We start from the raw sequence: 16,350 nt of genomic DNA on the forward strand, positions 1-16,350 counted from the left end.
ATTCTGTTCAGCAACACTGACAGGTGGACAATTCGGAGTGTGGAAAGCTGCCGATCGTTACAAGGCATGCTGCACAACTGTAGGTGTAGGAGAGGATGATCTAAAGTTAAATAAAATATGCTATTGTTTGTATTTTGATTGTTTAAGCAAAAATAAAACATCAGATAAAATATATAACAATATACATTTGAGAAAAGTGAGGAAAACAACCTGCACCCAGACAAAAATAAAAACAACTAGACTGTAATATCAAACAGATTTTAACATTAATACATTCAGACTGATGGTTTTCAACACAAAATTAAGAAGAATTGATATTTTAAATCACACGCCAAATTTAAATGAACGAATGAATACTTGGTCAGTCACACATTTCCAAAAAAGATGATCATTTCTCTCTCTCTCTCAGAACTTGAACTAGTTAAATGTTACTTCATTGATCTATAACCCTCTCCAAACTTACTCACAAACTTATTCATATGTCATGATGTAGCTGACCCAGTCGTTGACTTACCGAGCTGTAATATCTGCCTCTTTGCAGAGGGTGACATGAACAACAAAATAAATAAAGCATGTAGCCTTAGAAATAGTGTCTATTGTTGCAGCCACAAGCCCATACATCTAAAACAACAGGATCTGGAGCAGTACTTTCCAGCCCAGGGGCCATGATCCACAAGTAGGTTCACCAGGAGTGCCTGGTAAGTCATGTCCCAGGAGCTGAACGAAAAAGTAGCAAAATCTGATGGACACTAGGATCCAGAAGTTGTGAATGAAGAAGACAGGTGAGCTCTTCTTGCCATCCTTTTCCTGTTGCCTCTGCCCACCCTACCCAGCCACTCTTATCAAGCACCCAGATCCACACATCCTCCACCAAAAATAGCCACAGCCTCTTGCCATGACCCCACCCTCAGCATCCTAGTCCATTCATATTCGCATGTTCTAGGTCACATGCAGTGTAAAAACATACCTAAGAAAAAGTTTAAATCAGACAGAATGGGTGGGTTTTAATGACATTATATATAAGAACTTGCAGTACACATCCGAGATATCAGTATAAGATGACACTGGTTCTCCATCTAAATGTTCCCAAAACTATCTGATTATTTTCTCTGTTATACCTGTATCAACATCCCTTTGATTCACTGAGATTGTTTTAATTACAGATGTCTCTAACTGTTCCAGGTTTTCCATATTTAAAGCTTTCGCACCACTTTACACTTTTTTCACCAGGCATTTTACTGCCCCCATTTCCCTCTTCCTCCGGCTCCACAATACCTTTTTGTGCCTTTCTTCTTTAGTATTTAAATTGAATCCAATTTTTGTGTGTGTATTCATACTTATGTTCTGCAGGAACATGTTCCTGAGAGAGACATCATGTGTGAAAGAATCATGCTGTAGTACCAAAATTATAAAGCACCCAGCTACGGTTCCAAAGCCGCGTATGCCTCCACATAAGGATTTAGAAATATTACCACCAAGTTAAAACGTAAAAAAAACAAAAAAAAACCACAACAAAAAAATCAGAAAGTGTACATAAGAACAGTCATACTGGGTGAGACCAAAGGTCCATCTAGCCCAGTATCCAGTCTTCTGACAGGGGCCAATGCCAGGTGCCCCAGAGGCAATGAACAGAACAGGTAATCATCAAGTGATCCATGACCCAATCCCAGCTTCTGGCAAACAGAGGCTAGGGACATCATCACTGCTCATCCTGTCTAATAGCCTCCAGGAACTTATCTAGTTCTTTTTTTTAACCCTGTTATAGTCTTGGTCTCCACACCATCCTCTGGCAAAGAGTTCCACAGGTTGATTGTGCATTGTGGGAAGAAATACTTCCTTCTCTTTGTTTTATACCTGCTACCTACTGATTTCATTTGGTGACCCCTAGTTCTTGTGTTATGAGAAGGAGTAAATAACACTTCCTTATTTACTTTCTCCACACCAGTCATGATTTTATAGACCTCTACCATATCCCGCCCCCCTTAGTCATCTCTTTTCCAAGCTGAAAAGTCCTCGTCTTCTTAATCAATCCTCATATGGAAGCCCTTCCATACCCCTAATCATTTTTATTGCCCTTTTCTGAACCTTTTCCAATTCCAATATATCTTTTTTGAGATGGAGCAACCAGATATTTACACAGTGTTCAAGATGTGGACATACCATGAATTTATATAGAGACAATATGATATTTTCTGTCTGAATTCACCGCTACAATTAAGACCCAAAAAAGAGCATATATGAACAAAAATGTTAAGATGCACCAACCTACAGAAGTCAAAAACAGCTCTTTCATTCAACACCAAAGGCTTATCACCCTCTACTGAAATGTAATTGCTGTAAAAAATGTGGTAATGTCCAGAAACCTTGCTCAGAAAACCATGTATAAGAGTGTATTGTACTTATGCACCTCATCTGAATCAGTTACCACATTCAAGTATGACAATTCTTCCAGGTAATGACACACCATTAAACCACTTTAGTAATCTTTAAGGAAAGCAAAACAGCATTTTTCAAGGCAGTTTGTTCCAGGCAGGTTCAGAAGGGCTTAGATTTAAAACTTTTGTCATGGAAAGGATGTAAGAGTTTGAACCAATGAATAACATATTTAGCTTATATTAAAATCATTACATTAATGAGCCAGTCTATTTTTTTAAATTAATTTACTAATGAGAAAGATATAGCAAATAAACTCAAGCCACTGGCTAGGTAAAGTATATCATAACACATGCCAACTCACCCTTACGAGACTCGGCGCAATACACGAGCATGGTATCTTCACATGCTTGAGGCACTTTTCATGAGACATAAAGTTGCAAACTGTGGAAATAAAACATGCATGTTTCAGAAACGTGGGACTTTTTTTTTCCAAAGCAGATCAAATATATTCAAGAACTACTTTCTAAACTGTACTATTACTAACGTCTCTGGGTTTGAGACTGAGGAAGAGGAACAGAGTTCACCCTATCCCTGTATTACCCATTCTCCTCTTCCCAGCTGTCCCACAAGCCATGTCTCCCCCCATCAACGCCACACTAGGGGTCTGCTACCCCAAGCAGCTTTAACTACAGGGAGCTACCTACAGCCAGAATCAGCCCTAGGACATGGCCCAAGTGGGCGGGCTGTGTACAGAGTGATTCTTCCCCCTACAATTCATGACATGGAGGAGGAATATATGGTGGATAAACATGGCATCAAACCCACTGGAGCAGTGGAGAAAGAGAAGACAAAGCACAGGCTGCTTAGAGAATTGAAAATGAATTGCAATTTTTATTGCAGAAGTCATTAGTAACACTTATGTAAATTTTGCTAAAATCAATAAATATATTAATAACTACAAAGGGCTGGAAAATTGTTTCACTATCTTGGTTTTCATGCTCAGGAAAAAACATCATAACTGCATAGGTGAAGTGTTTAGTTCAAGCAACAGTACGCATCTCAACTCCTGGAGTAGGAATCTCTGGAAGGAGTTTTGTGATGGGTGACTGTTGGTCTGGGACCAAATCAGGAGTTAATATTTTAATACAAAGTTTCAGAAGTACAAAGTTTTAAGGAAAGCTCATTGAGAACTGTTTGGGGAAAAGGACACACTGTCCTGACGATGTGAGACTCTTTATAGAACGCTTATTGCTGAACAATAAAATTAATCATGATCTACTAAGAGGGATACTGTTGAATAAAAAATAAACTCCCTGCCATTCATTATCTGTATAAAGAAAAGGAGTACTTGTGTCACCTTAGAGACTAACAAATTTATTTGAGCATAAGCTTTCGTGAGCTACAGCTCACTTCATCATATGCATTCAGTGGAAAATACAGTGGGGAGATTTATATACATAGAGAACATGAAACAATGGGTGTTATCATACACACTGTGACGAGAGTGATCAGATAAGGGTAGCTATTCCAGCAGAAGAGGCAATGCCCCTACGTATACATCCCAAAATGCCATTGGCCTTCTTGGCAACAAGGGCACACTGTTGACTCATATCCAGCTTCTCGTCCACTGTAACCCCTAGGTCCTTTTCTGCAGAACTGCTGCCGAGCCATTGGGTCCCTAGTCTGTAGCGGTGCATTGGATTCTTCCATCCTAAGTGCAGGACTCTGCACTTGTCCTTGTTGAACCTCATCAGATTTCTTTTGGCCCAATCCTCCAATTTGTCTAGGTCCCTCTGTATCCTATCTCTACCCTCCAGCGTATCTACCTCCCCTCCCAGTTTAGTGTCAGTTTAGTACCTCTCCTCCCAGTTTAGATAGGTTCCTGGGTTAGTGGTTCTGTTGTGTGGTTGCTGGTGAGTATTTGCTTCAGGTTGGGGGGCTGTCTGTAAGCAAGGACTGGCCTGTCTCCCAAGATCTGTGAGAGTGATGCGTCGTCCTTCAGGATAGGTTGTAGATCCTTGATGATGCGTTGGAGAGGTTTTAGTTGGGGGCTGAAGGTGATGGCTAGTGGCGTTCTGTTATTTTCTTTGTTGGGCCTGTCCTGTAGTAGGTGACTTCTGGGAACTCTTCTGGCTCTGTCAATCTGTTTCTTCACTTCCGCAGGTGGGTATTGTAGTTGTAAGAACGTTTGATAGAGATCTTGTAGGTATTTGTCTCTGTCTGAGGGGTTGGAGCAAATGCAGTTGTATCGTAGAGCTTGGCTGTAGACAATGAATCGTGTGGTGCAGTCTGGATGAAAGCTGGAGGCATGTAGGTAGGAATAGTGGTCAGTAGGTTTCCAGTATAGGGCGGTGTTTATGTGACCATCGCTTATTAGCACCGTAGTGTCCAGGAAGTGGATCTCTTGTGTGGACTGGTCCAGGCTGAGGTTGATGGTAGGATGGTAATTGTTGAAATCATGGTGGAATTCCTCAAGGGCTTCTTTTCCATGGGTCCAGATGATGAAGATGTCATTAATGTAGCACAAGTAGAGTATGGGCATTAGGGGACGAGAGCTGAGGTAGCGTTGTTCTAAGTCAGCCATAAAAATGTTGGCATACTGTGGGGCCATGCGGGTAGTGTCACTAGCTGGGATTACATAGGAATTATCGTGTCAGCCAGTTAATGATACACAGAGCTAACTGTATTCAGAATCAGACAGTGGCAGCTGGATCATGAGGATGAACATACTACTGTAAGTTTCCAGAACTTGACAAACCACACGGATGCAGACATTTCAGAGCGTTGATGACTTTGAGAGACGTTAACAGCAGAACTAGGTTACTCACAATATCCGTAACTATCTAGACAAAATGCCTTCACAGACCCCTGCTTTTGGAGTTCTCTCTCTCACCACATGGTGTCTAGTGTGGGATAAGACCCCACAACTGATATAAATCCATTAAAATAGTCTATACAATTCACTTATGCCAATTGCCACCAAATCTATCTATCTGACTAGCAAGATGTTGGTCTGTCTTCTCATTCAATTCCTCAGCTTGCTTGAGCAAGCGCAGAACGTTGCATCAAAGTCACCACCCAAAGACTAGTGAGCCGCAAGACGCTCCTGTACAGAGAGGTAGCAGCCATTCACAGAAGACAAACTGCAAAACCAACATCCCAAATCAGATACACCATTTCCAAACTACACACCAAAGCTGAATACATGATTTACTGAGCCCCACGTAGTTCCTCTACAAATTTCAGAGAGGAATTATTTACGGAGGGAAAGCAGAGAAGATAGGGGGAGGGATAGCTCAGTGGTTTGAGCATTGGTCTGCTAAACCCAGGGTTGTGAGTTCAATCCTTGAGGGGGCCATTTAGGGATCTGGGGCAAAAATTGGGGATTGGTCCTGCTTTGAGCAGGGGATTGGACTAGATGACCTCCTGAGGTCCCTTCCAACCCTGATATTCTATGATTCTATGATAATCTAGCTCTGATAGGATAAGCCTTGAGATCTTCTAATATTTGCCGCTCTCAATTCATCTAGACAATCTACACAAAGATAGAATTCTTCTCAGCTCATCGGCAACACAAAGTGGGAAAACAGCTTACAAAAAGACTTTTAATGGAATCATTTTCACCTAAAAAATGAGTATCCAGTTGGGTAAAAGCGTTGGGCAAGGAGTATCATGGAGCACAGGGGAATGCACAGAGATGTTGTTAAGGAATAACTCCAACAACAGAAATCTTAGGCAAGGACAAAGTTCCATCGTAGCATTTTTTCATAATGATAAAAGGTGAGTCAGACATAAGCACCTGCAGTTTACTGATCTGGCTCAGGGGAGTACAAGCAAAAATGGCCAGTCTCAGGAACAAAAGTTAACAAGTGTAAAATTTCAGAAAGAGGATTACTGCTTTTACTGGGAAGCAAATTAAGGAAGCCCAGAGACTGCAAGAACTATCACCAGAGAATCTGCGGGGAGCTGGCAGCAATCACTATGCTGAGGTCACTCAATAGTTCCATAATAAAAGATTCGTTTAACCATTTTTTGTGAAGCTCTCCTATGTCCATTGTTTGCACACTGCCTTGGAATTCAGCAGGGAGAAAAGCTCTGACAGCAACAGTGCCTCTTCTTTGTCTCACACAACTCCACTCAGGTTTAGCCAAGGCATGAACTGCTAAAAGTCACCACTTCCCTTTCCTGTCCTGTTCCTCAGGAAAATTTTGGCAGCCTACCAAAACAACAACTGACTATAAGAAAAGGAGTACTTGTGGCACCTTAGAGACTAACCAGTTTATTTGAGCATAAGCTTTCGTGAGCTACAGCTCACTTCATCGGATGCATACTGTGGAAAGTATAGAAGATCTTTTTATACGCACAAAGCATGAAAAAATGGGTGTTTACCACTACAAAAGGTTTTCTCTCCCCCCACCACACTCTCCTGCTGGTAATAGCTTATCTAAAGTTATCACTCTCCTTACAATGTGTATGATAATCAAGTTGGGCCATTTCCAGCACAAATCCAGGGTTTAACAAGAACGTCAGGGGGAGGGAGGGGAGGAAAAAACAAGGGGAAATAGGTTACCTTGCATAATGACTTAGCCACTCCCAGAGTGATCACTTTAGATAAGCTATTACCAGCAGGAGAGTGGGGTGGGGGGAGAGAAAATCTTTTGTAGTGGTAAACACCCATTTTTTCATGCTTTGTGTGTAAAAAAAGATCTTCTATACTTTCCACAGTATGCATCCAATGAAGTGAGCTGTAGCTCACGAAAGCTCATGCTCAAATAAATTGGTTAGTCTCTAAGGTGACACAAGTACTCCTTTTCTCTTTGCGAATACAGACTAACACGGCTGTTACTCTGGAACAACTGACGATGGATATCCTAAAATGTTGGGTCCAAGCTCCCAACTGAGCAGCAGCACCACAAGCTGCTCTAGAACCAGGGCCAGCTCTTGGCACCAGCAAAACAAGCAGGTGCTTGGGGCGGCACATTTCTAGGGGTGGCATTCCAGCACCGGCCATGCTGCCCCTAGAAATGTGCCCCCGCTGCCCCAGCTCACCTCCGCTCCGCCTCCACCTGCTCCCCTGAGCGCGCCTCTGACGCTCCGCTTCTCCCCCCTCCCTCCCAGGCTTGCTGTTTGCTTGCAGCCTACACAGAGAGAGAAATATAAATCCAGCCATGCAGTGCCAGCTCCATGACCTAAGAAGCAGGAGTTAAACAGAAGACAAGGATGGAAGAGGTTTTGTGTTTCCATTAAAACAGCACGTGCTAGCTGGATATCTAATGCACCAAACCATTCAGTCTGGTAAAGTGAAGCATCTCAACTCCTGGAGTAGGAATCTGTGGAAGGAGTTTTGTGATGGGTGATTGTTATCTATGGGACCAAATCAGGAGTCATTATTTTGAATACAAAGTCTCAGAAGCACAAAATTTTAGGGAAAGCTCATTGAGAAACTGTTTGGGAAAAGGACACGCTGTCCTGACAATTTGAGACTATTTATAGAGATGCTTATTGTTGAACATTAAAATTGATCAGGAGCTACTAAGAGGGATACAGCAGGGAGTGCAACAGCAATGTCTTATTTTTCTAAACCATTTTGAACACACAGTTTTTAATATATTAATAGATTATGTTTGGGAAGTAAAAATTTTCAGTGGCGTAATCTGTTCAAACAATATTTTAACTATTACTTCAAGTTCCTAAGGGAAAAAAAGACTATGAAGTATTTGTGTTTTCTTACCTTAATTTATCAGATTTTGCCAAATTTTTCAGAAGCCTGAAACTAGAGATCTACATCCCTGTTCAAGCTTCACCAAGTCACCCAATATTCAGAGATGCTGAGCACCCATAATTTCCACTGACATCACTGACAATCCGTGGGCACTTACTGCCAGTGAAAAAAACATTAGACACCCTCTCTAAGCACCTAAATATAGATTTAGGTGGTGTGATAGACCCAGGCCAGTTGGGTACAGCAAGGAAGCCTTATTGGGATCCACTGCTAAAGGATCCCCACCCAGCCTAAGAGGGGGGTCCACAGGACTTGGAAAACCAAATAATTACAGGGGACAACTAATGAAATAACAGGGACAGGAGTGGGGTCAAAGAGTCAAACGAAGGGAACCAGATGGAGACACCGAGCAGAGAACCCCGGACAGTGCCCACTGCTCCTCGAAGGCGTCAAAGGAGTCAGTGGATGCCGCCCAGAGGAACTCTGCCCGGAGGTGTGAATGCACGGAGGATCGGAAATACGCCCCACAGTCACAGGAGACTCCATCGGCCAACCTCCTCACCCCGGTTTTATAGATGGCCACTTTAGCCAGGGCCAGGAGAAGGCTGACAAGGAGGTCCCGTGACTTAGTGGGGCCACAGATAGGGAATCCATAGATAAGGAGGTGAGGGGAAAAGTGCAACCAAAATCATAAAAAAAGGTTTGTGAGGAGCCGGAATAGGGACTTCAGCTTGGCGCACTCCAGGTATACGTGCACCAGGGTTTCCCTCACACCGCAAAAGGGGCAGGTGTCTGGGATAGGGGTGAACCGCGCCAAGTACACGCCCGTGCTCACGGCCCTGTGAAGGAGCCGCCAACTGATATCCCCGGTGGGCCTCGGGACCAGGGTGGAATATAGGCTGGCCCACCAGGGCTCCTCACCCTCTAGAGGTAGCAGGAGGTCCCGCCACTTTGTGTTGGGGTGGGACGCGAGGGTGAGGACGTGATGGGTGTGGCGCACGAGCGTGTATAGATGTTTCCTTGGCGCGGCCTGGAAACGGATCAGCTGCAGCTCGTGTAGCCGGCTTACGGTGAAGAGGCGGGGGGTCAGCCAGGTCCACGGGGCAGGGGCCCGATGAAAAGGTCTGGAGGGCCTGGGGTGGAGGGTGGGCGGGGCGCGCCCTCTCGCAGGACCCGGTCAAGGTAAACCCGAGCAGCGGGCAAAGCGGTCCTCACCTCCTGAAGTACGCACCAGGGAGTACGAGGTCTGGAGAGCCCCATGGGCTGAGCGAGCATCAGGGGATCCAGCCAGTCTCACCGGTCGTAGTCCAGGAGGTCTCCGACTCTGGTGACTTCTGCCAGGACCAACCTCTAGTGCACCGAGGGGGACTCCGCCACCTGCACACAGAGCTGGGGGTTGTGTAGCAGGGGCTCCAAGCGGAGATCTGCCCCCGCGGACCTGGTCGCTGTGAACAGTTTCCAGGTCCGGAGGAAGTCCCCGTAGAAGACCGGCAGCCCGGAGAGGTCTTGCAGAAGAACTCTCGGATGGAGATAAAGGAGCTGCCAGTCATATCGGAGCCCTCGGAAGCGGTGCAGGAAGGCGTGCACCAGTACGCTCCACGCCAGACTACCTGCACCTAAAGGAGCCTCTACAGGGCCTGGAGGCGGAAGACATGGACCTGAGTTTGGAGACACTTCAGGCCCTGCCCTCCCTCCTCAAGGGGTAGATGGAGAACCCCTGCAGAGACCCAGTGCAGTCCTGACCAGAAGAACTCCAGAATCCATGTCCGGAGGTTGGCCAGGAAACCTGGGGCTGGGACCAGGGTGTTGAGCAGGTACCAGAGCATGGACAGGACTAGTTGATTAAGCATCAGTGCCCTCCCTCGAAGGGAGAGGCACCGGAGTAGTCCTGTCCATTTCCGGAGCCGCTCTATCACCCTGCCCTCTAAACCATGCCAGTTCTCCGGCGGAGACGGATGCGTGGCAGAAAGATAAACGCCGAGATAGAGCAGGGGACTCGCACTCCACCGGATGGCCTGAAGCAAGGGAGCTCGCCTACCACCGGTCCCCTTCCACCAGGCCAGAGCTCTTGACCCAGTTGACCCGGGCGGAGGAGGCTGCCGAATAGATGGCCTGGCAAGCCTCCACCTGCACCAAGTCACCCAAGTCCTGGACCACGAGGAGCACATCGTTGGCATATGCCGACAGGACCAGCCGCAGCTCCGGCTCCCGCAGCACCAACCCCGTCAACCTCCTACGGAGGAGACAGAAAAAGGGATCGATCGCCAAAGCATACAGCTGGCCCGAGAGGGACCACCCCTGTCGTACTCCTCGCCCGAAGCTGACTGGTTCGGTCAGGGTCCAGTTGAGCCTGACCACACACTCTGCGGAGGCGTACAGAGTTCGCTCTGTGCGTACAGAGTTCTGTACAGAGTACAGAACCTGGAGAAAACCCACAAACTGGGGTCCGAAGCCCAGTGCTCACAGAGTGCTCAGGAGATACCCATGGTCCACACTGTCAAATGCCTTCTCCTGATCCAGGGACAGGAGGGTGAATGACAGACCATCCCTACATCCGAGTTCCACGAGGTCCAAGACCAGATACAGGTTGTTGAACATGGTGCGGCCCAGGACGGTATAGGTCTGGTCTGGGTGGACCATGTCCGCCAGCATGGACCCTAGCCGCAGTGAGATGGCTTTCGCTACGACTTTGTAGTCTGTGCTGAGGAGCAAGACTGGACGCCAATTTCGTAAATCACGGAGGTCCCCCTTCTACGCCAATAAGGCGAGCACGGCTTGTCTGCACAAAAGAGGGAGGACTCCACTCTACAAAGACTCGGCCCAGACGGTGACTAGGTCTGGGCCCAGGATGTCCCAGAACATGCGGTAGAACTCCACGGTCAGCCCGTCCATGCCTGGAGATTTATTGGTGGGCATGCAGAGGAGGGCTTCCAAGAACTCGGCCAGAGTGAGAGGCAGCTCTAGCCGGTCTCGGTCACCCACACTGACCGTAGGGAGCTCATCCCAGAGCACTCTGCAAGCGTTAGGATCGGTCAGATCCGGGCAGAAAAGGCCTGCGTAGAAGGCCCTGGCCCTCCCGCACATCTCCACTGGATCCGTGAGGGGGGTGCCGTCCTCTGCTAGGAGGCAGGTGACGTGCTTCTTGGCCCCCCTCTTTTTCTCCAGGGCGTAGAAGAAACTGGAGCGGCGATCCATCTCCCGAAGTAGGCGGATGTGGGATCGAACAAAGGCACCCTGGGCCCAATGGTCCTCGAGGGCCCAGAGCGCCTCCCGCTTCTCCTGGCATGCCGCACAGAGGGATGTATCCTCGGGGCTGGCAGCCAGAAGCCTCTCCAGCTCTAAGACCTCCCGTTCCAACTGCCCTATCTGTCAGCTGGCGCCCCAGGTGTAGTCACAGCAGAAGAGCCAGGCGCGCACCTTCCCCAGGTCCCACCACCACCGCGCCAACGGAAAGGCACGCCACTGCCCTCGCCAGGCCAGCCAGAACTCCCAGAAGGATGCCACGAAGCCCACATCCTCCAACAAACTGTTGTTGAAATGCCCATAGGCCGGCCCCGGCCTCTCTGCGCAGAGAGAGGCCGTCACGGTGGCTAAATGATGATCAGAGAACGGGGCCAGCCGGATGCTGGAGGAGTGGGCCTATGAGAGGTGGAAACGTGATAAATAGATGTGGTCCAACCGGGAGTGGCAAGACCGATGGGCCTCCACCCGGACAAAGGTGAAAGTTGAGATATCGTCCGGGTGGTGGTCGCACCAGACGACCACCAGGGAGTGATGTTTGACTATCTCCCGGACGTCCGCAGCAGCCAGGCACTGCTCAGTCCCCGAGCGGTCCCGCTCCTTGAGGGTGGTGTTAAAGTCCCCGCCCAGGACCAGGCACTCGTGAGGATCCAAAGTGCCGAGGAAGGTGGACGCCTGCTGATAGAAACGCAGCCGCTCCGGGCCTGATGTCAGAGCATAGACATTGACGAGGTTGACCACGAGCCCCTCCATGGGGACCTTGAGGTGCGGCAGGCAGCCCGGCACAGCCTCGACGACCCCCAGCACCTCAGGCCGTAGGTTGGGGGAGAACAGAGTCGCCACTCCAGCCGCACAAACTGTGAGATGGCTAAAGTAGACCCTGTCCCCCCATTCCAGCCACCAGCTGTCTTCGGCGGCCGGTTCTGTATGGGTCTCCTGCAGGAAAACCACAGAGTACCCCCTCCCGAAGGAAGGAGAGTACCTGCGGAGACTCATCCTACAGCCCCGGGTGTTCAATGTTGCGATGGTGAGAGGTGCCATGAGGAGGGCTGGAGGGGATCCTCGCCGGCAGGTTCGCTCACGGCCCCCATCGGGCTGCGCAGCAAACTGTGACCTACCCCATAAGTGAGTAAGAAGTCACAGAAGAGGCGGACCCCATGAGGGCCCTTCGGGCCTGGAGGATTTGATGGAAGTCCCCCCATTGCTGGAGAGCAAGCTGTACCTTGTTACAGGAGCCACAGACGTCCTCAAGGAACTCCCGCAGCTCCTCTCGCAGCATATGGGGAGCCGGGGTCACTAGCCCCCGGCTATCCTCCAGAGCGGCCTTTGACACAGCCCTATGGCCTACCGAGATGGGCAGGCAAGGGGAGGACCCCCAACATGGCGCCCGATGGGCTGGCGCCACGCAGCCACCCTCAAACTCTGGCTCAATTGGGGGCGGCAGAGGGAATATAGCAGCCCCTGGTGAGTCAGGACAGGGAAATACAGAGGCCGCTCCCTGGGGGCTATCCTCTGGGAGTGAGGAGATGACGGCCCCGGGGGCAGCAATGGTATCACGGGAGGTGAAGGGGATAGGGACGGGGTTGGCATCAAGGGCAGGGCAGGGGTCAGGAGCAGAGTCAGGGAGAGGGGCAGAGGCAGGATCCTGGGCCCCAGTTGCCAGGCCACTGGGAAGCGGCCCCTCTCTGACAGGCTCAGGGATTTGGGGGGTGGGAAGGGGGCCCTCTGTGGTGCCGGGCTCTGGCTCCATGTCCGGCGTAGCAGCTGCAGCATCGAAAGATGGACAGTCTTCAGTGGGGTCCCCGACCGGGAAGGAGGTCGGGTTGCCCCACACCTACGAGGGACACCCCATGGGGCTCGGGTCCTGGCCGCGTGGCACTGGCCATCGCCTCAGCGGCCGTCAGCAGGGTGCCACCTGTGGCCAGGCAGAAGAAAGAGCCCAGGGGACCCTTGGAGGCAGAAGCAGAAGCAGCAGTTGGGGGGGGATCATGGAGAAGGTGGGGCTAGGATGAGGTCGCTCTGCTCAAGGCCCTCTGGCAGAGCGTCGTCCTCCCCCAGGGTGACCAGGGTCAGACCCAGGGCCTTGATCTCCTCGTAGATGGAAGGGAGATCTCCTTCCACCACCCTGGAGTTCTCCCCGCCAGTGCCCGAAGCGACGCTCACCTCGGGGCTCACAGGGGCTCCAGAGGTTAACAGGGCAGGGGCTCCATCGGGGGCCTCTGAGGGAAGGGACTCCAATGGAGGGGCGGTACTGCCTTCCCATGCTGCCACATCTTTCCCAGCCGGCACCTGTGGATGGAACGAACCCACGGGCAAGGCAGAAGGCTCGGCATCGATGCCCCCCTTCCTGGTCTTCTGGGGGGCTTCCGCATCAGTGGAAAGGAGCGGAGCTCGAGTCTTCCGCTTGCCCCGCTTTCCCTGTACTAGGGCCCAGCCCTCCATGGCATCATCTGGGGGCTGGCTAACAGGAGTCGGGGGGCAGGGATGATGGCTCAGGGACTTCGGGAGGCAGCAGTGGGGCGGCATGAGGGAGGGAAGATCCCCTCTGGGGCGGGCCCTCTCCCATGCTCAGTAGTATCCCCGCCACATCCTCCTCTATGGACCCTGCCGGATTGCAAGCAGCGGAGGCGGGGCTCTCCCACTCTTCTGGGTCCCCTGGGGGAAGTACCCCTTGGGCTCAAGTGGGAGCAGTGGTGGACTGAGGAGGAGGAGGGGCAGCTCCGGGCGCCAGGCAGCCAGGGGCACCAGTGATGATGGAGCCGGCGTCCTGCCGGGGCTCAGGGGTCCCAGATGCCTCTCCTTGCCGGGCCAAGGGGCAGTCCCTCCGGATGTGCCCCATCACCCGGCAGAGGTAGCACTGGGCCTCCCCCGTAGAGTAATGCACCCGGTAACGGGCCCACTGGTAGGGGACCAGGAAGGACCCCTCGAGCGCCTCTCCGCCACGTGCTGCCAGCGGCAGTTGAAGCTGCACTTGCTGGCGGAACGGGAGAACGTGATGGAGGGCGGGGTCCTTACAGCCCAGTGGGAGAGGGCTGACCATGGAGATGGCGTTTTTTTAGGGTAGAGAGGGCAGGTAAGAGGGTGGCACTGGGACGAAAGGGAGGGAGAGAGGTCAGGACCAGACGGACGCCCAGGTCTTCCAGGGCTCCAGGGGGTCAAACACGCCCCCCACCGCCAGGCCCTTCTCCACCGCTTCCTGGGCAGCGGCCTCCAATGCTAGGAAGAAGACGACCTTGCCATACATTTTGGAGGCCACCACGATGGCCGTGGTCCCCACCACCCTCGCCAACTCCTGCACGTAGGTCTCCATGTGGAGCGAGACGGGCACCAGGAGGCAACAGACACCGTGTGTCCTGGTCATGGTGGGAAAGGGGCACCGGCTGCTATAGCTGGTCACGGAGGCGGTGGGAGGGAGAGATGACATAGCAGCAGGCATGGGAGCTGCCGCCACCTGGGCGCACGCCCTGGGGGCCAGGGGAGGGGCACCCGCAGAGCTAGTGGAGGGAGCAGCGGGGAGGGATGCCGCGGCCGGTGGTGGGGCTGCGGCAGTGGGGGCAGTCCCTGCCATGGAGGGCCTGGTCTTTTTACTGGGGCCCTTCCCCCCGATTGGGGGGGCTCCCCCAGAATCTGAGGGGGCGAGGGATGTGGCAACAGCAGAGGTCACCCCGGTGCCTGCCGTTGCTGGCGCCCCAGCGGGGGCGGGGGCAATTGGTTTGGCAGCGGCAGTTGAGGCAGAGGCTTGGTGGGGGTGACAGAGGGACAGGTGGGGGAGGGGCAGCTGGGGCTGTTGGAGGGGCCCCACTCACCATGTCCCCTGCCATAATGAGCAGGGAGGGAGGGGAAAACACCAGAGAGAGGTGGGGAAAGGCGAAGCAGGTCAAACACTCCTCCCCGCTAGGCTGCAGGCAGGGGAGGAAGGCGCCAAAAGGGGTGGGCTGGACCGGGGGGGCCATCAAGGGCTTGTGGGGGGCAGTCACCGACTCAGGATGGGAATCCGGCTCCTCTAGCTGCACTAGGGGAGGGGAGTTATAACAACGTTGTGGGGGTGCAGTGAAATAGGGGCAAACTCAAGAGGGGAAGGGCACAAGCGCATGGGAGGGGGTATGGGCGGATGAGGGAAGGGGCTAATCAGGGCAGGGGAACCGCATCGGGAGGGAAAACAAACAGGCTAGAGGTCAGACAGGGAACCAACGGGCTAGCTTCAGAGGCCGGGGTGCAAACAAACAAAAGCTGCAGAGGGAAAAGGGCGGGGCAGGCAAACAGTGAAGCTAGTGGGGGGAGGTGGGGCTGGGGCAAAAGGCTGCAAGGGGCAAAATGGGGCAGGTAGCAAGGGACAAAGCTGGGGGCTTGCTGAAGGGTCCAGTCCAAGGGACGGGGTGGGATGGCACGTGCACTTCCACAAAAAAGTCAGTGCGGCTGGCTGCTGCTTCAGGCCCAAAAGGTGGTGAAGGGGCAGCAGGCCAAGCAAGCAGCGGAGTCCCAGAGGCAGGAGCTGAAGGCAGATGGTAAGTGTCCACTGGGGGTGGTGGAGGGGGCAGCGATGATGGGGGGGACACACAGATGGACTAGGGGCAGGCTTTACGCCACACCAACTGTGTCCCCACAAACACAGTCAAAACCCCCACCACAAGAGCACAGTTCAAGTAACTCAGTCTTAAGGCCCTCTCCACAGTGGTCTGCAGGGTCCCTGGGTACTCCCCCAGCAGCAAATGGCCTCTTCTTCTCCTCCTCGGGGCTCCAGCAGCTCCAAGCAGCAAAGGCAGCAGCAGCTCCAAGCAGCAGTCCTGTAGCCAGGCAGGCAGAAAGGACCCCTCACAGGTGGTGGTGTCCACAGCAGCAACAGCCGGGGCTGGGGTCCCTCACTCCCCCTCCTCTGAGGAGCGGGCCAGCAGCCACCCCCCCGGGGCTGTAGCTGGAGCAGTAGCAAGCAAGGGGGGGGCGAGGCTCCAGCAGCTATCCAGCAACCAGATAGCAGAGAAGAGAGTGGTGATGGTGTCCAGCCCAGCCAGGGG

The 16,350-nt window shown here is 51.8% G+C and overlaps 1 protein-coding gene across 1 annotated transcript in view; it reads right to left on the reverse strand.

The window, feature by feature from the left end:
- DGKQ (diacylglycerol kinase theta) overlaps window positions 1-16,350 on the reverse strand; it is a 169,913-nt gene that overhangs the window by 120,256 nt on the left and 33,307 nt on the right. The window contains 1 exon segment of the mRNA XM_077818055.1: window positions 2,738-2,817. Within this exon segment, the coding sequence (XP_077674181.1) occupies window positions 2,738-2,817 (80 nt within the window).

This window comes from Eretmochelys imbricata, chromosome 5 (genome assembly GCF_965152235.1).
Source record: "Eretmochelys imbricata isolate rEreImb1 chromosome 5, rEreImb1.hap1, whole genome shotgun sequence".
Lineage (NCBI taxonomy): Eukaryota > Metazoa > Chordata > Testudines > Cheloniidae > Eretmochelys > Eretmochelys imbricata.